General features: G+C 38.4%; 1 protein-coding gene across 5 annotated transcripts in view; it reads right to left on the bottom strand.

The window, feature by feature from the left end:
* LOC119488457 (kynurenine--oxoglutarate transaminase 3-like) overlaps positions 1–17,122 on the bottom strand; it is a 29,477-nt gene extending 12,355 nt beyond the window's left edge. The window contains exons 1-16 of one of the 5 annotated variants that reach the window (XM_037770144.1): positions 17,012–17,122; positions 13,655–13,745; positions 13,156–13,217; positions 12,165–12,309; positions 11,029–11,178; positions 10,825–10,911; positions 9,944–10,066; positions 9,711–9,831; positions 8,632–8,708; positions 8,456–8,545; positions 8,170–8,356; positions 7,226–7,299; positions 6,877–6,963; positions 6,603–6,735; positions 2,622–2,625; positions 1,665–1,671 (exon numbers count right to left, since the gene is read on the bottom strand). In XM_037770144.1, coding sequence (XP_037626072.1) covers positions 6,679–6,735; positions 6,877–6,963; positions 7,226–7,299; positions 8,170–8,356; positions 8,456–8,545; positions 8,632–8,708; positions 9,711–9,831; positions 9,944–10,066; positions 10,825–10,911; positions 11,029–11,178; positions 12,165–12,309; positions 13,156–13,217; positions 13,655–13,744 — 1,350 coding nt within the window. In that variant the 5' untranslated portion in view covers position 13,745; positions 17,012–17,122 and the 3' untranslated portion in view covers positions 1,665–1,671; positions 2,622–2,625; positions 6,603–6,678. Of the gene's footprint in view, positions 1–1,664; positions 1,672–2,621; positions 2,626–6,602; positions 6,736–6,876; positions 6,964–7,225; positions 7,300–8,169; positions 8,357–8,455; positions 8,546–8,631; positions 8,709–9,710; positions 9,832–9,943; positions 10,067–10,824; positions 10,912–11,028; positions 11,179–12,164; positions 12,310–13,155; positions 13,218–13,654; positions 13,746–15,713; positions 15,750–16,487; positions 16,692–16,958 lie in introns of those variants that run through there. The other 4 variants (XM_037770145.1, XM_037770146.1, XM_037770148.1 and 1 more) reach the window with 4 other exon arrangements.
* Positions 17,123–17,477: the final 355 nt, after the last annotated feature.

The raw sequence follows: 17,477 nt of genomic DNA, 5'->3' as shown, positions 1-17,477 counted from the left end.
CACAGATATTTATGGCTCGATCACAATAGAGAACATGTTGTGAAATGCTGCAGAATTAGTCTAATATACATGTTTTTATGACTGCTTATTGTTTATGATGATTAGTAGGCTACTTGGTTTTGATCCATCTGTGATCCCTTGAGCCATTTTTACTTTCTATTGTAAATTAAATTCTACTGTAACATGGATTTAATGGGAAGCAATTGTCTCTAAATGTTGCTCTGAACAAGTTTTTTGTTTTCTGTTACAGCAAGAATTATTAAAGGGGAACGCCCCCCAAACTCACACATACAATTTATTTTACTTTTCACAAGGAGTACTTCTAGCCTGTGAAAACAGTGGTATCATGTTTTCTGTAGCTCTGGAGGGAGATTTCCAAAATTTGAAAAAAAATGACCCAGATGATGTCATAGTGATATCATCGGGGTTATCTCGGCTTATGCCTGAGACTTTACATTTTCAATAGGTCTGTCAACGCTTATCTGATAACGCGTTAACGCAAATTGTTTTAATGCCGCTAATTTCTTTAACGCATTAACGCAACTTGTGATATTGATCTTACGGAGGTTGTAGCAGGCTCCTGACATCATATGAAACTAGAAAACCTAAGGAATCCACTGGTACCAACCATGTCATACTAGCTTGTCGCAAAGGAGGCTAAATAATGCTCCAAACTTGCGTTAAATTTTGGCGAGGAAAAACTGCCAATGGCCATTTTCAAAAGAGGTCCCTTGACCTCTGACCTCAAGATATGTGAATGACAATGGGTTCTATGAGTACCCACAAGTCTTGTTTTGTATTGTTAATTGATTTACAATAATAAATATATATAGTATATACATAAAGCAGCATATTTGCCCACGCCCATGTTGATAAGAGTATTAAATACTTGAGAAATCTCCATTTAAGGTACATTTTGAACAGATAAAAAATGTGTAATTAATTTGAGATTAAATATTTTAATCGATGACAGCTCTAATTTTCAAATAAAAGCCTGCATTACAAACTGGAGTTGTGGGGTTTAGACCGAAGTGGGCATTTTGAGGTATAGAGGGTCAAATGAAAGACGAGTTGCATTATGGGATATTTAGGATCCATCATTTTTGGAGCTTTGCCCATGCTAGAGACTAGAAGTCAGGATATCTCGGCCTCTGCTGCTTCGATTTTGACCATTCTTTTTTTAATCTGTCTCTTGTGAGTCCCTCGACAGGAAGGAGTAAATTCATTAAATGATTATGATCAAAAAAGGTCATGTAACAATACCATGACCATCCTCCGCACTGTCTACAACAGACACTTAGAGCTGTTTGGCAAAGTTTGGTTCAAGAGCAGGAAGAAGGGCACTATGCTCAGCTATGTTCTTCTACTACAGAATATGATCAATGTGGCCACCTAGAGGTCACATAAAATAACACAAACATCTGGTCTCATTTTAAGGGCAACAATAACCTAAATCCGCCTTCATAACAGGATCCTGGCATTAGATTATTGGCACAATAATCATAATTAACATAAATTATGATGGCATTATGCAGACAGACATCTAATCCACAGGGATCTGGTAACTGCGCACTACATATGTCTGATAACAGCACCCTTCATAATAATCCTATTCAAATTCTCAACTGCAGTTGTTGTGTTCCCAGCACCGGTTTTCACACTACATTACAGCTATGTAGCATTATACATTCATGGTGCTGGGTATTCCTACACATGAAAAATTCACTCGACATGGCACATAGTGTAAGAGTTAGTGCTGTTAGTGTTGTATGAAACAGAAACTGAGCAAAGGTGGAATCAGAAGGCTAAATGCAGAAAACAGCTAGAATGTGTCAGCTAAGAAAAAAGAGATATTAAATATTGTAAAATTAAACATTAGCAGAAGAAGTCTCACTTAACATTATTCAGAAATAGAAGCACTTTCACATTCATCATGTAATATTTGAAAGATACTAGGGCTGTCAAAATGAACACAGTAGTAACGCGTTAACGCAAATTTGTTTTAACGCCACTAATTTCTTTAACGCATTAACAACTTGTTTTAGGTTGCAGCGGGCTCAGTTTTAAAGCCAGAGTGAAGATACTGGTATCATATGAAACTAGACCTAAACAATCCATTGGTACCAACCATGTCATACTAGCTTGTCGGCCATTAAAAGGTACTATATGTAACAATTTACATGTTTTATTCACTTTGTAATGCCAATGTGTGAACGGATTGTATTGAATCTTAAAAACTGAGATGGTTCTCCCAACTTTCTTGGTTGCCTATAACAGCTTGTGGACTGTTTTCTTTGTAAAAACCTTAAGAACGTTTTGAATCCAAAAGATATGACATTTATGCGCACTCTCGAGTGCCTTGCCCCTCTTCAGCTCCCCTAAAGCATCAACAGTGTGTTGCTAACGTAACAAAATACTGTCCTGAGTGCTTAAGCTAAGGTTAGCCAGCTAACTGTAACTTAGCTACACGGTGTGGATCTGCCGCTGGATGCTTTGTAACGTTAGCTGATAAAGTAATTTGCAAACTGCAAGCTAGTATCATGGAGCCAATGGTCCAAATAAAATATAGGGACATTACAGAACATTATTCAAAGATATATATGATTGTAATGTAAGGTCACGTCACTGTTTTGGCCGATGCCCAGGATGCGAGCATGTGCAACAGGATGCTGACTGCAGTTCATTTAACAGCCACAGGTGTCATTAATAACAAGGATTTCCTGAAAGTTACATATAGCACCTTTAAATACTTGACAAATCTCCCTTTAAGGTACATTTTGAACAGATAAAAAAAATGTGTGATTGATTTGCGATTTATCACGATTAACTATGGACAATCATGCAATTAATCGCGATTAAATATTTTGAAATGATTGACAGCCCTAAAAAATACTAGTAAAATGAGGAGTGAAAAGTGTTTTGCATGGATACTAAGGAGGTGACATTAAAGATGAGCTTTAAACATTAGCTGCAAGATGTTGGTTTATAACAGGTGAAGCTTATTTCCATTAAAAATGTTGCAGATATTCCCTATCACATTTAGAAACTCAAGAAGGCCCACGTAGCATGATGGTATTGGATAAATGATGTCATTCCATGCCTGAAGCACAACGTCTTTGCGTGCTCTGCAAATTTGGCGCCATAAATACCCAACTTAAAGCTATTTCCATCTGTCAGAGTCAACAGTGGTATATGCCTGCACTTAAGCTGGTGAAGGAAGCATTATCTGATGATATTTTTTTAATTGTAGCCTCGGAGTTAATAGTTAACGCTCCAAGCTACTTGGCATGAAATTGTGCTGTTTGGTAGGGACAAAGGTGCTATATGCTCTGCGAGAAAAACAGGGGGAAGGTGAGGAGGGGCGTTGGTGTACGCCCCTCCAACCCCTACATTAACATCTACACACCATGACCGTGTGAACCTCTGAATTTATGTAGGCTCATGATGTCATGGAAAGTAGATGCCAGGTTTATGCGGGCTTATGAATAACCACAGAAATGAATTACACCTGTCTGCTGGGACAAAAGATCCATTTCCTTTACATATACAGAGTCTTTACTCCAACCCTGTACTGTGTCCACAGCCTCATGGTTATAGAATGACAACAGCCAGCTTAGTCTAGTAATCTGATCCCCCGGTCCGTGCTACTTTAGCCATTAAGAAATGATGAGGTTGATTCTAATGAGTTGAGGTGGTTTACTTTGATTTGAGTTTAGTAAATTAAAACATTGAACTGGTTTGACCTGCTCTAATATTTGCAACAGATGGCACGAGTCATGTTTATCTATATCATTTTGAGTGCTTTTATCATTTCTGAACAATGTAAAGAGAGAATGCTACTTTCCACGTGTTAGGATTTTTAGGATAATTTGGAGATTTTGCTTATGTGGAACGCATTAACGCAACTTGCGTAATTTTTAGGTTGTAGCAGACTCAATTTTAAAGTTCCAGTGAATATAGTGGTATCATATGAAACTATAAAACTATTTTCAGCATCTCTGCAACCCTGAAAGAGTATTGCGCTCACCCATTACAGCATGTCACAACACTCACAACACAGTCTGGCCATAAGTACAGTATTTTAGGTTCAGTTAATTTTTACAAGACGGCTCACATTAGTATATAAATTAACAAGTAGTAAAATCTCTATGGAGTTTTTGCATCATTTATAACTTTCAGTTTATGCATGTTTCAGAATATGTTTTCGTTCTTCCACTGTTAATGTGACCATGCCCGATCCTAGTGAAGCAGCAGTGATCTTTGAGTGAAACGTGCTATTTATATAAATGCTAAAACATTTAAATAAATAACCATTGAGAAAGTGAGTTGGCTTTTGTTTTTCTTTTACATAACTGTTAGAAAATATGAAGACAAACACTAAATACTACATCAAATGTGCACTGTCAAGTATTATTACAGTCTGATGTACTTTGTCTCCCTCAAGTGGTCTAAAGCATAAACAAACACATCATTATTCACAGTGCAGTGTGGATATGATGATGACAAACTTCAAATGTTACATACATGATTAGACCTTTTTTAAAGTAGATATGATGACAAGTCATAGTAGGAAAAGCACAGGTGTAATTAAGTACTTTAATGATGGCTGCATTCCATTTAGGGGTCATTCAAGGCCGCTGGTATTGTGCATGCTGGTCCACTACTAGGGGCCTTAAATTGAGGGAAGCCATCATTAATGTTATTAATACACCTGTGTATTTCTGGCTTTGTCAAAATTAAAAATACCTGATATGAAAAATAATTACAGATTGGATCAATCGACCAGGGTCAATTTCAATGTGATTGGCATGCACCCGGGTCGCTAACAAATGGGGTCGGACAAATGTATTTGGTTGCAAATGAGGGCGCACAAACCGTGGCGCAACTGTCACAGGTCACCGTATCTCAAAGAAACGGTGCGACGGCAGCAGCAATGTGTCCAGACACACTGGAGGTGAATGACGGACGAGAACAACACGGATATGTGGCAAGACATCGAGGTGCGGGAGCTCCTGGCCGTCCGCAATGAGGAAGATTAAAGCGGTAGATGAACAAGTTCTAAGAAAGCCTGAAAGTCTGAGAGACAACATAGTGTATATGAACATAACAAGACTGCTGAATGAGAGAGGCATCCGTCGTAACGTTACACAGAAACACACCATGTAAGCCAACCACCTCATGGTGCCGCCAGCTGGGAGCGCATCTGTTTTTTCAGGCGTGTTTGCACATGTTCTATTTGTAACGTTACCTTTTTTAACTTTTTTAATTTTCCAAATACACCTGCAAAAAGATCCATCTGTTGCCTGTTCCATCTGTTATACAGTACCAAACCCAGTCCTAGTTCATAACATTATCGAGCAATTAGCAAACTTCATGAAATATAAACTCATTTTATTACATTTGGACAAGCTCTTACATTATCCAATAGTTGCCACATGCCTATCTGTAAAACATGAATAGCCCTACTATATGAAGCAAATGTATATAGTATGTTATTGTTCTTTCATGTTCATATTTTATATTTTCTGAGATAATTGTAGTAGTCTAGTGTATTCTAATATATTATTTATATTGTGTATATGATAGATATTATCTCTAGTGTTGATCTATCTATATATAGATCTATCTATATATAAATCTATATATAGATAGATCTATATATATATCAATGCACACAATAACAGTGTTAAACTGACGTTCATTTAAGTTCAGCAATTTTGTTAGATTAATTCAATTGTTGTATTTTATCAGATACAAAAAAATTAAAATAAATCAAGATATGCTGTATGTCAACAGTGTTGAGATCACGTCATAAAAAATATTCCCATATATGTTAAGGTAAAACACAAACAGTTATTCAAGCACATGTAGCTCGCTGAAGTGTATGTCAGCCACATGCAGACTATTTAATCTATTAAATAAACTCCACAACAAATACGACACACTGTATTGAGATTAAACATGTCAAAGAGACATCGCCCCCGACTACTGAACCGCGAATTGCTGTTGCAAGTCTCGCGAGAGTTTTTGCAAGTTTTTGCAGATTTGCGGGCTCCCCTCTCTAGTATACATCCATGGAATGGATGTTTTTAATGGATTGACATAACTCATTTTTAACCTTTTGGTTTTAAATATGTATATTAAATGTTTAATACTAGTCAATTATATTTTTTTAAATGTTTATCAATCAAAATCATTGTTCTGATTAGGAAAACCCTTTCTTAAAGACATTTTATCATTACAATATAATAATATTTAGCTATATTGTCCAGCTGTACCATTTTTCTTGTGTATATGCCAGTCTATGGTGTAAGTATATATAACGCACTAGAACTACTGTGATAGCGTTTTTTCTTTTTCCTCTAAGGTAAAGTAAGGTAAGCTTATAAAGTTCCAGCATTAGGGGTCTTATTTATATCATGTGTAGCATTTAATGCTTTTGGTGATTGCATTACTTTATTGTGGCATTTGCATCAATGTAACAATACAAACACATTAGGTTGTGGAAAACAAAAAGGGAAGGTGAGAAAAACAGCATCATTTGGAAAACAAGATGAGTTAATACATTTATTAATTGCATTGATTTTAATAAAAATGACAACAATCCCATTCTTTCAGTTTGACCACAGGGCTGTTCCTCCTCCCTGAAATCGTGAAGTCTTCAGACATCGCATCCCATTAAATCTTCCTCCAGTTTTTCAAGATGGCCCCTGCTGCATCGAGAGTACTGTCTTGCTGTTGAGATAAAAACAGTTGAAGGTTATGAAAATATTGTGTTTTTCAGAGAAGAGAGTGCACCTTGGCCAACATTCATCTTTACTAGATCATTTTGGATGTGCTGTGTTTTTGGTTTGTGACAGACAGTTTTGTATTTACCTTAATGAAGCAGAGGCGAATATATTTCTCAAACTGCTTCGTGGACTCCTCTCCAACAAACGCTGTGACTGGAATGGCCGCCAGTTTCTATATAAGCAAATATTATTAATATTTTTAAAAAACAATGGCTGCAATATGCATAGACTGTATATTCAGATGGATGACGGGTCTCCACTCCCTCCAACTGTACACAAGTGATGACAAAATATCAAGATGTTTTGGCATCACTATTGAGGAGCTGACATGTCGTCCATCTTTGTATACAGTCTATGACAATGTGAGAGCAACTTAGAATTAAGAAGTACTGTATATTGTAGGGAGCTAAATCGAATTAACTCAATCAATTTACCTTTTCTTTAATCATCCACTTCACAAACTTGTAGTCGTAGGCTTCGTCCTCGACCATATGTGACAGGTCCTGATCTACAATGAACACAGAGCAGAGATGAATACTCAGCAGTGTTGGGTTGGGGTCCAACAGACGGTCCCACTGCTGAGCCACTAAACTTAAAAAAACTTTATTAGATGTGTCATATACATACATACAGGTACATACATGAAATTTGACCTCTGCATGTAACCCATCCTTAGGAGCAGTGGGCTGCTGTAAATGAGCAACTTGGGGTTCACTGATTAATTTGCAATTAATCGCTATTAACTATGAACGATCATTTGATTAATCACAATTAAATATTTTAATCGACCGACAGCCCTAAGTACAAAACATATGTCCCATAGTAAAAGTAATACAAGTTCTGAATGTTAAATTCGGAATTTTACCTTTTTAAATATTAAGTGATTAATTAAGCTATTTTTTGTCCTATATTTGTGAGTTCCAGTAGTAGTTTCCCCTGGCAAAACTTGAGGTTTAAGTTTTCTGATCGTCAATCACTGAGTAACGCTCTAAAATTATTTAAAAACTATTTTTACTTACAATTGTTGTCAGCTATTTATTGCTGCACATATTGAAAATGCACATGCTTTAACTCCAAAATTGATGCAAATAGGTGTTTAGGTGATAATAAACTTTTGGATTCAAGGCAAAAAAACGTTCTAAATAACTGCAGCGTGACTTCTTTTGCATAAACTGCTCTACTCAGTTATTTTTTTCCCTCTGTGAGCTCAAGCTTCCATTGCACTTCTTGAATCAAATATTCAGTTCATTTCTATGAAGCACATAACATCAACACGAAAACTAAAATATGATAACGAAACTAAATCACAGTAAAAATGAGCCGGTCTACAGCAGTGTAAATGTGCTAGTGATGTCAGTTTAAAGGTTCAGTAACTCACTGAGAGATGTGACATCCACGAGCATGAAGTAGCCTCCCTCTGGGATGACTGGAGTCATACCGGCCTCTCGCAGAATGCCAGCCAGGCGGTCCCTCTTGCCCTCAAGTTCTTCTGCCAGCGAGGAGAAGTAGCACTCTGGCTGATCCATTATCTCAAAGTTCTTCAGCAAACCTTGTGCCACAGCCTCCTAAGATGAAAAACAGACAGCTACAAGTTTCATACAAAAAATATATTTAAATTATCTTTTGGGTTTCAAGGAACATATGCAAGAGCTGTGCAAACTTGCCTGTAAAGGTGTCGGGCAGGTGTACATAGTATTCTGCATGACGGTCTGAAGATGCTTTATCAGGTGTTCAGGTCCTACAGACCAACCAAGCTAGGAGACAAGAAGTTCAACTACATGAGTGCAAGAACTGATTGTTGAATATTAGAAATTGTGTTCTGAATCCACAGATTTCTCACCTTCCATCCGGTAACACTAAATGTCTTCCCTGCGCTGCCGATAGTGATTGTTCTATCCCACATTCCAGGCAGAGTGGCTACGGAGAAAGAAAATCATATCAAAACTTCAGGAAAATGAGAGAAAGGTAAGAATGATATTTCATCAACTACACTTTGAAGATTTTAAATATGAAGAACATAATTTCCTGCCAACAATATTTTCTTTAGAACTGTGCTGGTGTGTACAAAGTAAACACTTTAGATCAGGGGTTCTCAGCCTTTTGTAACTTAAGGCCCACTGCTATGGAGGACGGAACCTGCCAAAGATGAATGAATAAATAAATAAATGACTCGATAAATAAATAAATGTCATTAAATGTAGCAAAATAATATAAAAAATAAATGTAGCCATTAATTAATTGATAAAATGTGAGAATTTTATATTTGTTTAAATTTGCTTTTTTATTTATCTTTGTATTAATTCCCTTATTTATTTATTCTTCTGTTTAATTTTCCCTTATATTTATTATCGTATTTATTTTATTAATTTTTAAATTTATTTATTTATTTTTGCATTCATTTATTAATTATTGCATTATTTTTTTATTTATTTTTGCATTTTGCATAGTGATAGCCTCTTCCATAAATGAAAGAGGCTATCACTATTTTTTTGATGGTTAACCCTTGAATAAACTGTTAACTTATCTTGTTAGCGACTGAGCTTACCGGTTTGCAGTTAACAAGGCGGCCACTACCTTGGTGGGATATTGTAACTGGGTAGGGCTAGCATGTTAAAGGCTAGCTTGCATGTGACCCGTTAACTTGCCAGCCACAGTAGCTCGCCAACAAGCCCTGCAGGTAGTTACAGTACTTCTTCACCAAGCTTCCAGCATCGCCTATTTCACAAGGACACATGAATCTATTTTGCTGAGTGACATTCTGCTGTGACTGGACCCTAAAGCAAAGGTTGCTGCATGTTTTAGAGGTTTCCATCCCTGTAGCTGTGTGTAAAGAATGGAGGAGCTTCTATTATATATAAGATGGATGATGGTGATTGGCTCTTATATACTTTTTTTGCTTAACGGGTATGTTGAGCGTACCGATTTTGATATGTTGTTGTCCCTTGTAGATGAGCCACTCATAAACCTCGTCACTGAAGCACAGAGTGTCGTGTTTAATACAGAGGTCAGCAATCATCTGCAGCTCGTCTCTGGTGAAAATCTGCAGGAAGAGGACAGGAACTACTGAAAGCACTTGTTTTTCCCGTCATGTCAAGTCAGCAAGCGCTTATATCTCTCAGACATAACGAGTGATGACTGTGATGTATACTTGCCTTCCCAATAGGATTGTTGGGGGTGTTGATGATGATGGCCTTTGTCTTTGAGTTGAATTTACTGGCAAGCTCATCTGGGTCAAGAAACCAGTCGGCACTTGTGATTGTCTTTGATCCAGACTTCTAAAATATTGCAGAAGACATTTTGAGATATGGCTCCTAAAATCTACTAACCATAGAAATAGAATAGGATAGAACAGACATTCCCATTCAAATCAACGTAGCAGGATCGTCAGAGGGGTGGACATTTTTATGTGCACCGTTGCCATAGCGACCGTTGTAGCAGGCTAACTTCTATATAAACTAAACCGACTTACGGCTATTCGCAGACTCATTGATGTGAGGTTTTGCAGATGAACAGTAGAGCAGTAATGTGTTACAAAGCACAGAGAGTGAACTTTAACAACTTAATGCTTCATCCACACACTTGTCACAACGCAGGAAAGCACATTGCTATCGCCAGATGAGTGGCATCTCTGTTTGGCTCATTTTCTGTAACCAGTGTAGCACTAAAGGTCCAGTGTGTAGGATCCGGCGGTATCAGGCGGTGAGGTGAGGAGATTGTAACAAACCTGAAGCCTCTCCTGTGCGCCAAGCTTGTTGGAGAGCTGTGGTGGCCGATGCAAAAATGTGAATGGCCCTTTCTAGAGCCAGTTGTTGTGAGAATAGCGTAGGTCATTTGGAGCGGAGCCAGTGCGTAGAGTGTGTATGTACGTGGGAACACTCTTTGGTACTAGTCAAATGACCACAGAAAACACTTCAATGTCCGTTCTACTCCTATTCTATTTCTATGCTACAAACATACTCGAGACGTACAGTAGGTAAATACTGTATATATGGAACATGTATGCCAAACATCAGTAGCTTTAGGTTTAACTTACAAGGCGTAACGGTATCAACACAGGCTTGGCCCCTGCCATCTGCACCATCGGTACGTAGCAGTCGAAGAAAGGTTCTATTATGATGACCTGGAGAAAGAAACATTACACAGAAAATATACTGTAAATACTGGGAGCATGTTTATATGAATTTCTATGAATATAAACACCTCTGTATGACCCAGTCAGAGAAAAAAATGTCCTTACCTCATCTCCCTCGTCCACCAGTCCTTGCATGGTGCTGAATAAGGAACCATAACCTCCTACTGTGACCAGAATGTCTTTGAAGGGGTCAATCTGGCGCCCGCAGACCTTCCCATAAACCTGAGAGAGGGCCTTCACCAACGCTGGATGACCCTTACAAACCAACAGAAGACATACGTTATAAAAGCGACATACAGTAAATAGTGGATTTCTGCCAATAGCAAATATGTACATTTTTATTTGATATGGTTGCTCCTATCTCATCCACTATTTTTCTGAATATGACAATATTCAGAATTTGATACGGGTCATGTAAACAGCATATTCCGTTTGGATATTCTGAATTAGGCCTTATTTCGAATGGAGAATTTTCCAATTAAGACATCTAGGATGTGCTGATATTATTCAGGTTTTAGGAGCATTCTTTGAACATGTATACAGCGCATTTGGAATATCGTCTCAATTTTGTTTTTACGACAGTTTTTAACACAAGAAGATAGTTAAAAGAACGAAAGAGAGAGGCTGTGTTCGCACGGCCCAACAAGTCCGCCAATGGTTATGTTAATCGGAGTATGCATGGCTGCATGTAAACCGGAATATCAGTGGAATATTGATTTTCATTAGCCATGTAAACAGCTTAGTAGGAATATTTTGTGCGTGTAAACATAGTCACTGTCGGATACAATACAAGATGAAAATAACCAAAAGTTTATATTGTCTGCACTGTAAAATTAGACTGAATAATCTACTTCTATTTTTAAATTTGACAGTGAAATTTGATTAAATAATGCATAACATTACATGACTGGTAACACATAATGTACATCACTCCATTTATTCTAAAGTACAGCTTACAATTTGTCATAAGTACCGATAGTTGAATTGTAGTTAGTTTATAGCACCCACGCAAGGTGACATGCCGCCGTGCTTTACGATTCCTATTGTTACAACTGTCAACACCCAAAATCACACAGTGTAAAGAGGCGTTTACAGGTAAAACAGAAAGTATCAAATTCAACTCCCTCAGCAACACTTTTCCTTTTCATAAAGGAATGTTAAATAACCAGGTTCCAAAAACAATTTGCTCTTCGTAGCAGTGGAACGTGAGTTAGTGGTTACAGTTAGTTTGTTATTCTTACAAAGCCTCTGGTGTACTGGTTCATCTTGTCCACTGATGCAGCCTCCGCCAGTGCCTCTGTGACGTAAGAAGGTGGAGGGATGTCTGGAAAGCCTTGGCCCAGGTTAACAATGGATGGGTCCGCTGCCACCGAAGTAAACGCCACCCTGAATTGAACATAAAATAAGCCATTACTCGACAGACCAGAGATTAATAAAAATGTTTCTGACCAAAGAACTAATTTCTAGTAAAAACAACTATAAATTATCATTTCTATGGGTACCCACGAGTCTCCCCTTTACAGACATGCAAGTCATAGTCAAGACTAGTGCAAGTCAAGTTAGCACACTGACACACTGACAGCTGTTGTTGCCTGTTGGGCTGCAGTTTGCCATGTTATGATTAGAGCATATTTTTTTATGCTGAATGCAGTACCTGTGAGGGTTTATGGACAATATTTGTCATTGTTTTGTGTTGTTAATTGATTTCCAATAATAAATATATACATACATTTGCATAAAGCAAGTATATTTGCCCACTCCCATGTTGATATGAGTATTAAATACTTGACAAATCTCGCTTTAGGGTACATTTTGAACAGATAAAACAATTTGTGATTAATTTGCGATTAACTATGGACAATCATGCAATTAATCGCCATTCATTATTTTCATTGATTGACAGCCCTAAATGACACACTATAATGAAGAGACATAGTGTAAGCAATACATTGGTGATACAAATACATCAATCATTTTGTAAAAACTTCCCCCGCTTCCTTTAAATTGTGTAAATGACATGAATCAAATGAAAATCAAAAAATAGCATGAAGAATACAGGGCTACTGGACTGCACACCCTACTTGCCAGACTTACTTTGCTCTTGTCTAACATCAGAAATCTGGCTGGCTTTCATGTAATAACAGTATTGTGTAAAATGGGAACCTGATCAGAGGTCTGTGAACGGTACGCCTTTCCTGCTGTGTCATACAACGAGATGAGTGTTTCACTTACCAGACATTCTTGTCCAGTCCCTCGATTCTTTTGGAGTTTGTATGCCGTGATGTCATTATATGCTGCAACACAAAACCAAGGTAGATTACACCTAAATTAACAGCTTATCAAGTGTCCGGCATTTACAATTTGCAATACCAACTACTCACTTGCTTGTCCAACAAGCTTTGTGATAGAAGTAAAATAATCATTAACCACTCACTTTGGTGCTGCACATTAACATACCAGGACTTTGGTCAGTGGTTTTGTGGTTATGTTAGTGCATAATTTGAATGCATTAACAAGCCATTTTCCAACAACGCTATGCCTTCACTGCACTGGTGTTAATATACTGAGCTTTTCAGAGTCACAGTAGCGTAAGTCATATGCATCCCACCTCTCCACCCAAGCACATAAAACAGTTTTAACAGTGTCTAATTTATGATAAGTCCTGCCAATTAGTTTATCACCAACCACATATCTATGTAGCTAAATTCAAAGAGTTATAAAGTGGACTTACCTGTGAAGTACTAAACCTTCTCCTGCAGTTTATGTTAGCTGAACGACACACAAACTTGGAGCAGTTCAGGACTTGGAGTGCTATGTTCATGCTGCAAAGAAAGAGAGAGATGAAGAATACAATAAAAATGATTTTCCCTAATCCTGCTCTCCTGTGATAACTTCTGCATACAGGTTTGCTTCTGTCACACTGGCCGTTTGCTCCGGTGTATGCTGCTACATGTACATCTATTTGCAGTAGTTGTAAGGTTCATGCTGCTGACATTTCCCACAGCACCACTCTTTCTGGGATGCCAATTGATTAAAAAAAGTCACCACAGATCTAAGTATGGTGGCTAGATCGGACCAATACAGTATATGATTTCTCTTCTGGATGCACATTTGAAGAAAAATACTTTCATACTTTTAAATAACAACCGACTGAAGATTAGGTTTGCTTTGATCTAAAGAAAGGCATTATGAATTAGGCTAACAAATGTTGGTTGATGTATTAGGTTTGAACAAATAAACTTGACATTAAAGGAACAGTGTGTAACATTTTGGGAAATCTATTAGCAGAAATGGAATACAATATTCATATATTCATGTTTTCATGAGTGTATAATCACCTGAAACTGAGACTTGTTGTGTTTTCGTTAGCTTAGAATGAGCCCTTCATATCTACATAAGGAGCGGGTCCTCTTCGAAACCGCATACTGCATACTACTCAGGAGCGCAGTATGCAGTATACAGTACATACTGCATACTACTGAGGAGCGCAGTATGCAGTATACAGTACATACTGCATACTACTGAGGAGCTCAGTATGCAGTATACAGTACATACTGCATACTGCGTTCCTCAGTAGTATGCAGTATGTGACAGTTAAAGTGATGTATTTAGCAGTATGCTAGACGAGGTTAAGCCTTTAAACCAGCTCTTAAAGCACTGGACAAAAAAACAAACTTGTACCACTATTACAATATTATCAAAAAATACAACTTTGATTGTGTTGTTTATGTTATGCTTGTTTACTTTATAAGATACTACAGGTTTATACTATTTATTCTGACAGCTCATAAAGAAGTCCCACAAACAGGATCATCAACGAGGAGAGATGGGAAATATAAAACATTCATCCACAACATTTACTTTACTCAAACTGCTTTTTCAGTTACAGCAAAAAAAAAAAGTGGACTGATCTCCCTCCAGATATTAGAGAAATGCTAAAAAAGTGTCATGTTGTCTCATCAGGAACCTCTCTGCCCCGTCAGAAGCTGCTCTTTCCCTCGCCACTCTGCTGCTCTGCAGCCGCTCTGTGAGCGTCACTGGCCGGCTCTCCAGCGAGCTACGCCCGCGGGCGATTGTGGAGCTTTTTAACTCCAAAAAGGCAGATAAACACAGGTTCCTGTTAATTTATAATGGACATCTGTGTTGTGATATTTAAACAAACTATCCGTCAACAAGGAAATAAAAGCCTCTTGTCTACGAGACCGGAGTGAGCTCCAGCAGCTCATAGCGGTCTCTGAGCGTGACTACCCGGCTTGCTGGCAGCGACCCGGGCAGGCGCTCGCTGGCTGTCACAGTATTCTGTGGAGCTTCTAAACTCCGACAACGGTGGAACAAATGTTCGATTCGACATCTAACTTCGTAAAACTGCCGATATTAATAATCTACACAGTTGATTTCTCGCCTCAAAAACTTTCAGAAGTGAATTTAGTGTTGAAATGGCTACAGAAAACGTAAAAAACGAGCAGCTTTTGGCTGCTGTTTTTGTACCCGTAGCCTGTACTGTTCCAGCGCTTTGCATTGTGGGATACAGTAGGCGAGATAGACTGGTCTGATGCATACTGGAGAATTTTCCCAAATCACTACGTCATCCGGGTATTTCTGGCATACTGGAGATTTTGCTTTTGTTCGCATACTGCATACTACATACTACATTTTGGCCAAATCAGTACGTACTACTAGTATAGTATGCGGTTTCGAAAACAGCCAGAGTCTACCATGTTGCTGATGTTTCTACAGTAGCCCAGAACGGACAAACAAAACACTGGCTCTAGAGAGAGAGAGCCTTTTACCTTTTTAATGGTCAGCGTAGTTCTCCAACACGCTTGTCACACTGTGGTAATGTGAGCTGCAGAGAGCAAAACCGCGGTACCGCCAGCAGCCGTCTGACTTCCGTTGCTCCTAAAGTAGTGTTATTATGGTAAGGACGGCCTCTGAGCGAGGTGAACGGCGTTACCGCTCATCTTACCACAGTCTTGGAAAGGGAGGAGTGAGTGGAAGGTGACTCAGGTGTTGCAATCTGAAACCACACCCCTGGATGCTGCCAAATCCTACACGCCTTTAATTCTTAGTTAGTGAAACTGGCAATGTAACACTAACCAACGACAAGGAGAGGGAAGTGTCGATTATCTGCTTTTACCAATCATTTATCTTAAAATCATTTACTCATTTATTCATTTATCTTAAATGAATGAAACAACAAAAAATAAGCTTATAATAGGGAATGATATTCCAACTTTATACAAACAACCATTAGGTATAAGGATAATGCAGGGAGCTCTATGCATTCAGCAAAAACAAATGGATATATAGGAGGAGAGTAAAGTTGGCTGAGTTTTGAAGTGTTGGTCGGACAAAAAGGTCTCTGAAGGAAATAGAGAATGACTATTTAATTTGCTTTACTACAACAGCAGATGGGGCCAGTGTGCTACTCATAAATCCAGCAGAGTCCTGACACAGATTCAGCCCCTGGCAACTAGCTACTGTACACAAACACCTGCTAATTGACTGACTGAGATTGAAAAACAAGGAAGCACTGTCTGGCTGTTCAAGTACAAGTGTTTCACCCCGTTATCAGCCCTCAGCAGGTTTTTGTTGCTCCACTGTAACGTTACCACAGGCATGACGCATGTTTGTTGTTGTTAGTAACAGTCATGTGCTATCGTTAGCTACAGCACACACCCCTTGGTAGAGACTTTAGCACTTTACAAGGCCTATTGAAGGAAGCTAAGATACGCGTCATAGATGTGGGGGTATTACGCATGCGCAGTAGAATCTGGTCTGAAATTGAGCCAATCGTCCGCAGCTTCAGTTACACTGCGCAAGCGCAGTACCCCACACCCAAACCAATGTTCGTCCGTGTCCTAGCCTCCTTTAATAGGCCTTACCACTTTCTAGCTAGCTTTAGCCAACCTAGACAACATTGAGTTAGTTATGGCTGCTGCCAAACGAGCGGACCGGACCGTTAGCTTCTTCTTGCAATGAAACACTGTGATGACAGCACCTGCCATGAGTCATTCTTAGAGAGAAACACGTACCGTGTAACTTACTGGTAGAAGTAAAAACCACCAGGTCAGCAACCACAACTTACTTCTCGTCAGTCTGTATTGCTCAAATAGAGTTCCAGTGAAGTCCAGCGGTCACTGAGGAGGAGGAGGAGACGTCCTCCTCATTGAATGGAGAGAGCGGTGCTGCATTTAATGTTGTCGGAAATTGGCAATACTTACATGTAGGCCACCAACAATGGACATTCTAAATCGAGAATAATTCAGTGTTAAGCATGTTCAAATTGAAGATATAATGTTTGTTTTTTTCCATTTGTTTCATTCGAGTTAATAAGGACAGAAGGGAGGAAGGGAGTAATGGTGAAAAGGTAAGATGAGATGGGAGAGGACAAAAGTACAGGCAAAAGGAGAAAAGCTTTTCCCTTTCAAAAGATTTGTTATTAAAGCATTTTTTTTGTGTTAAGAACTATGGATTAAAAATGTTCAAGTTTGCTATGTTTGAGCTTCCATAAACATTCTGTCAAAGTTTTAATGTTGTAATGTTTTAAATTT

Source organism: Sebastes umbrosus, chromosome 5 (assembly GCF_015220745.1).
Source record: "Sebastes umbrosus isolate fSebUmb1 chromosome 5, fSebUmb1.pri, whole genome shotgun sequence".
Taxonomy (NCBI): domain Eukaryota; kingdom Metazoa; phylum Chordata; class Actinopteri; order Perciformes; family Sebastidae; genus Sebastes; species Sebastes umbrosus.
This window is presented reverse-complemented; position numbering and strand designations above follow the sequence as displayed.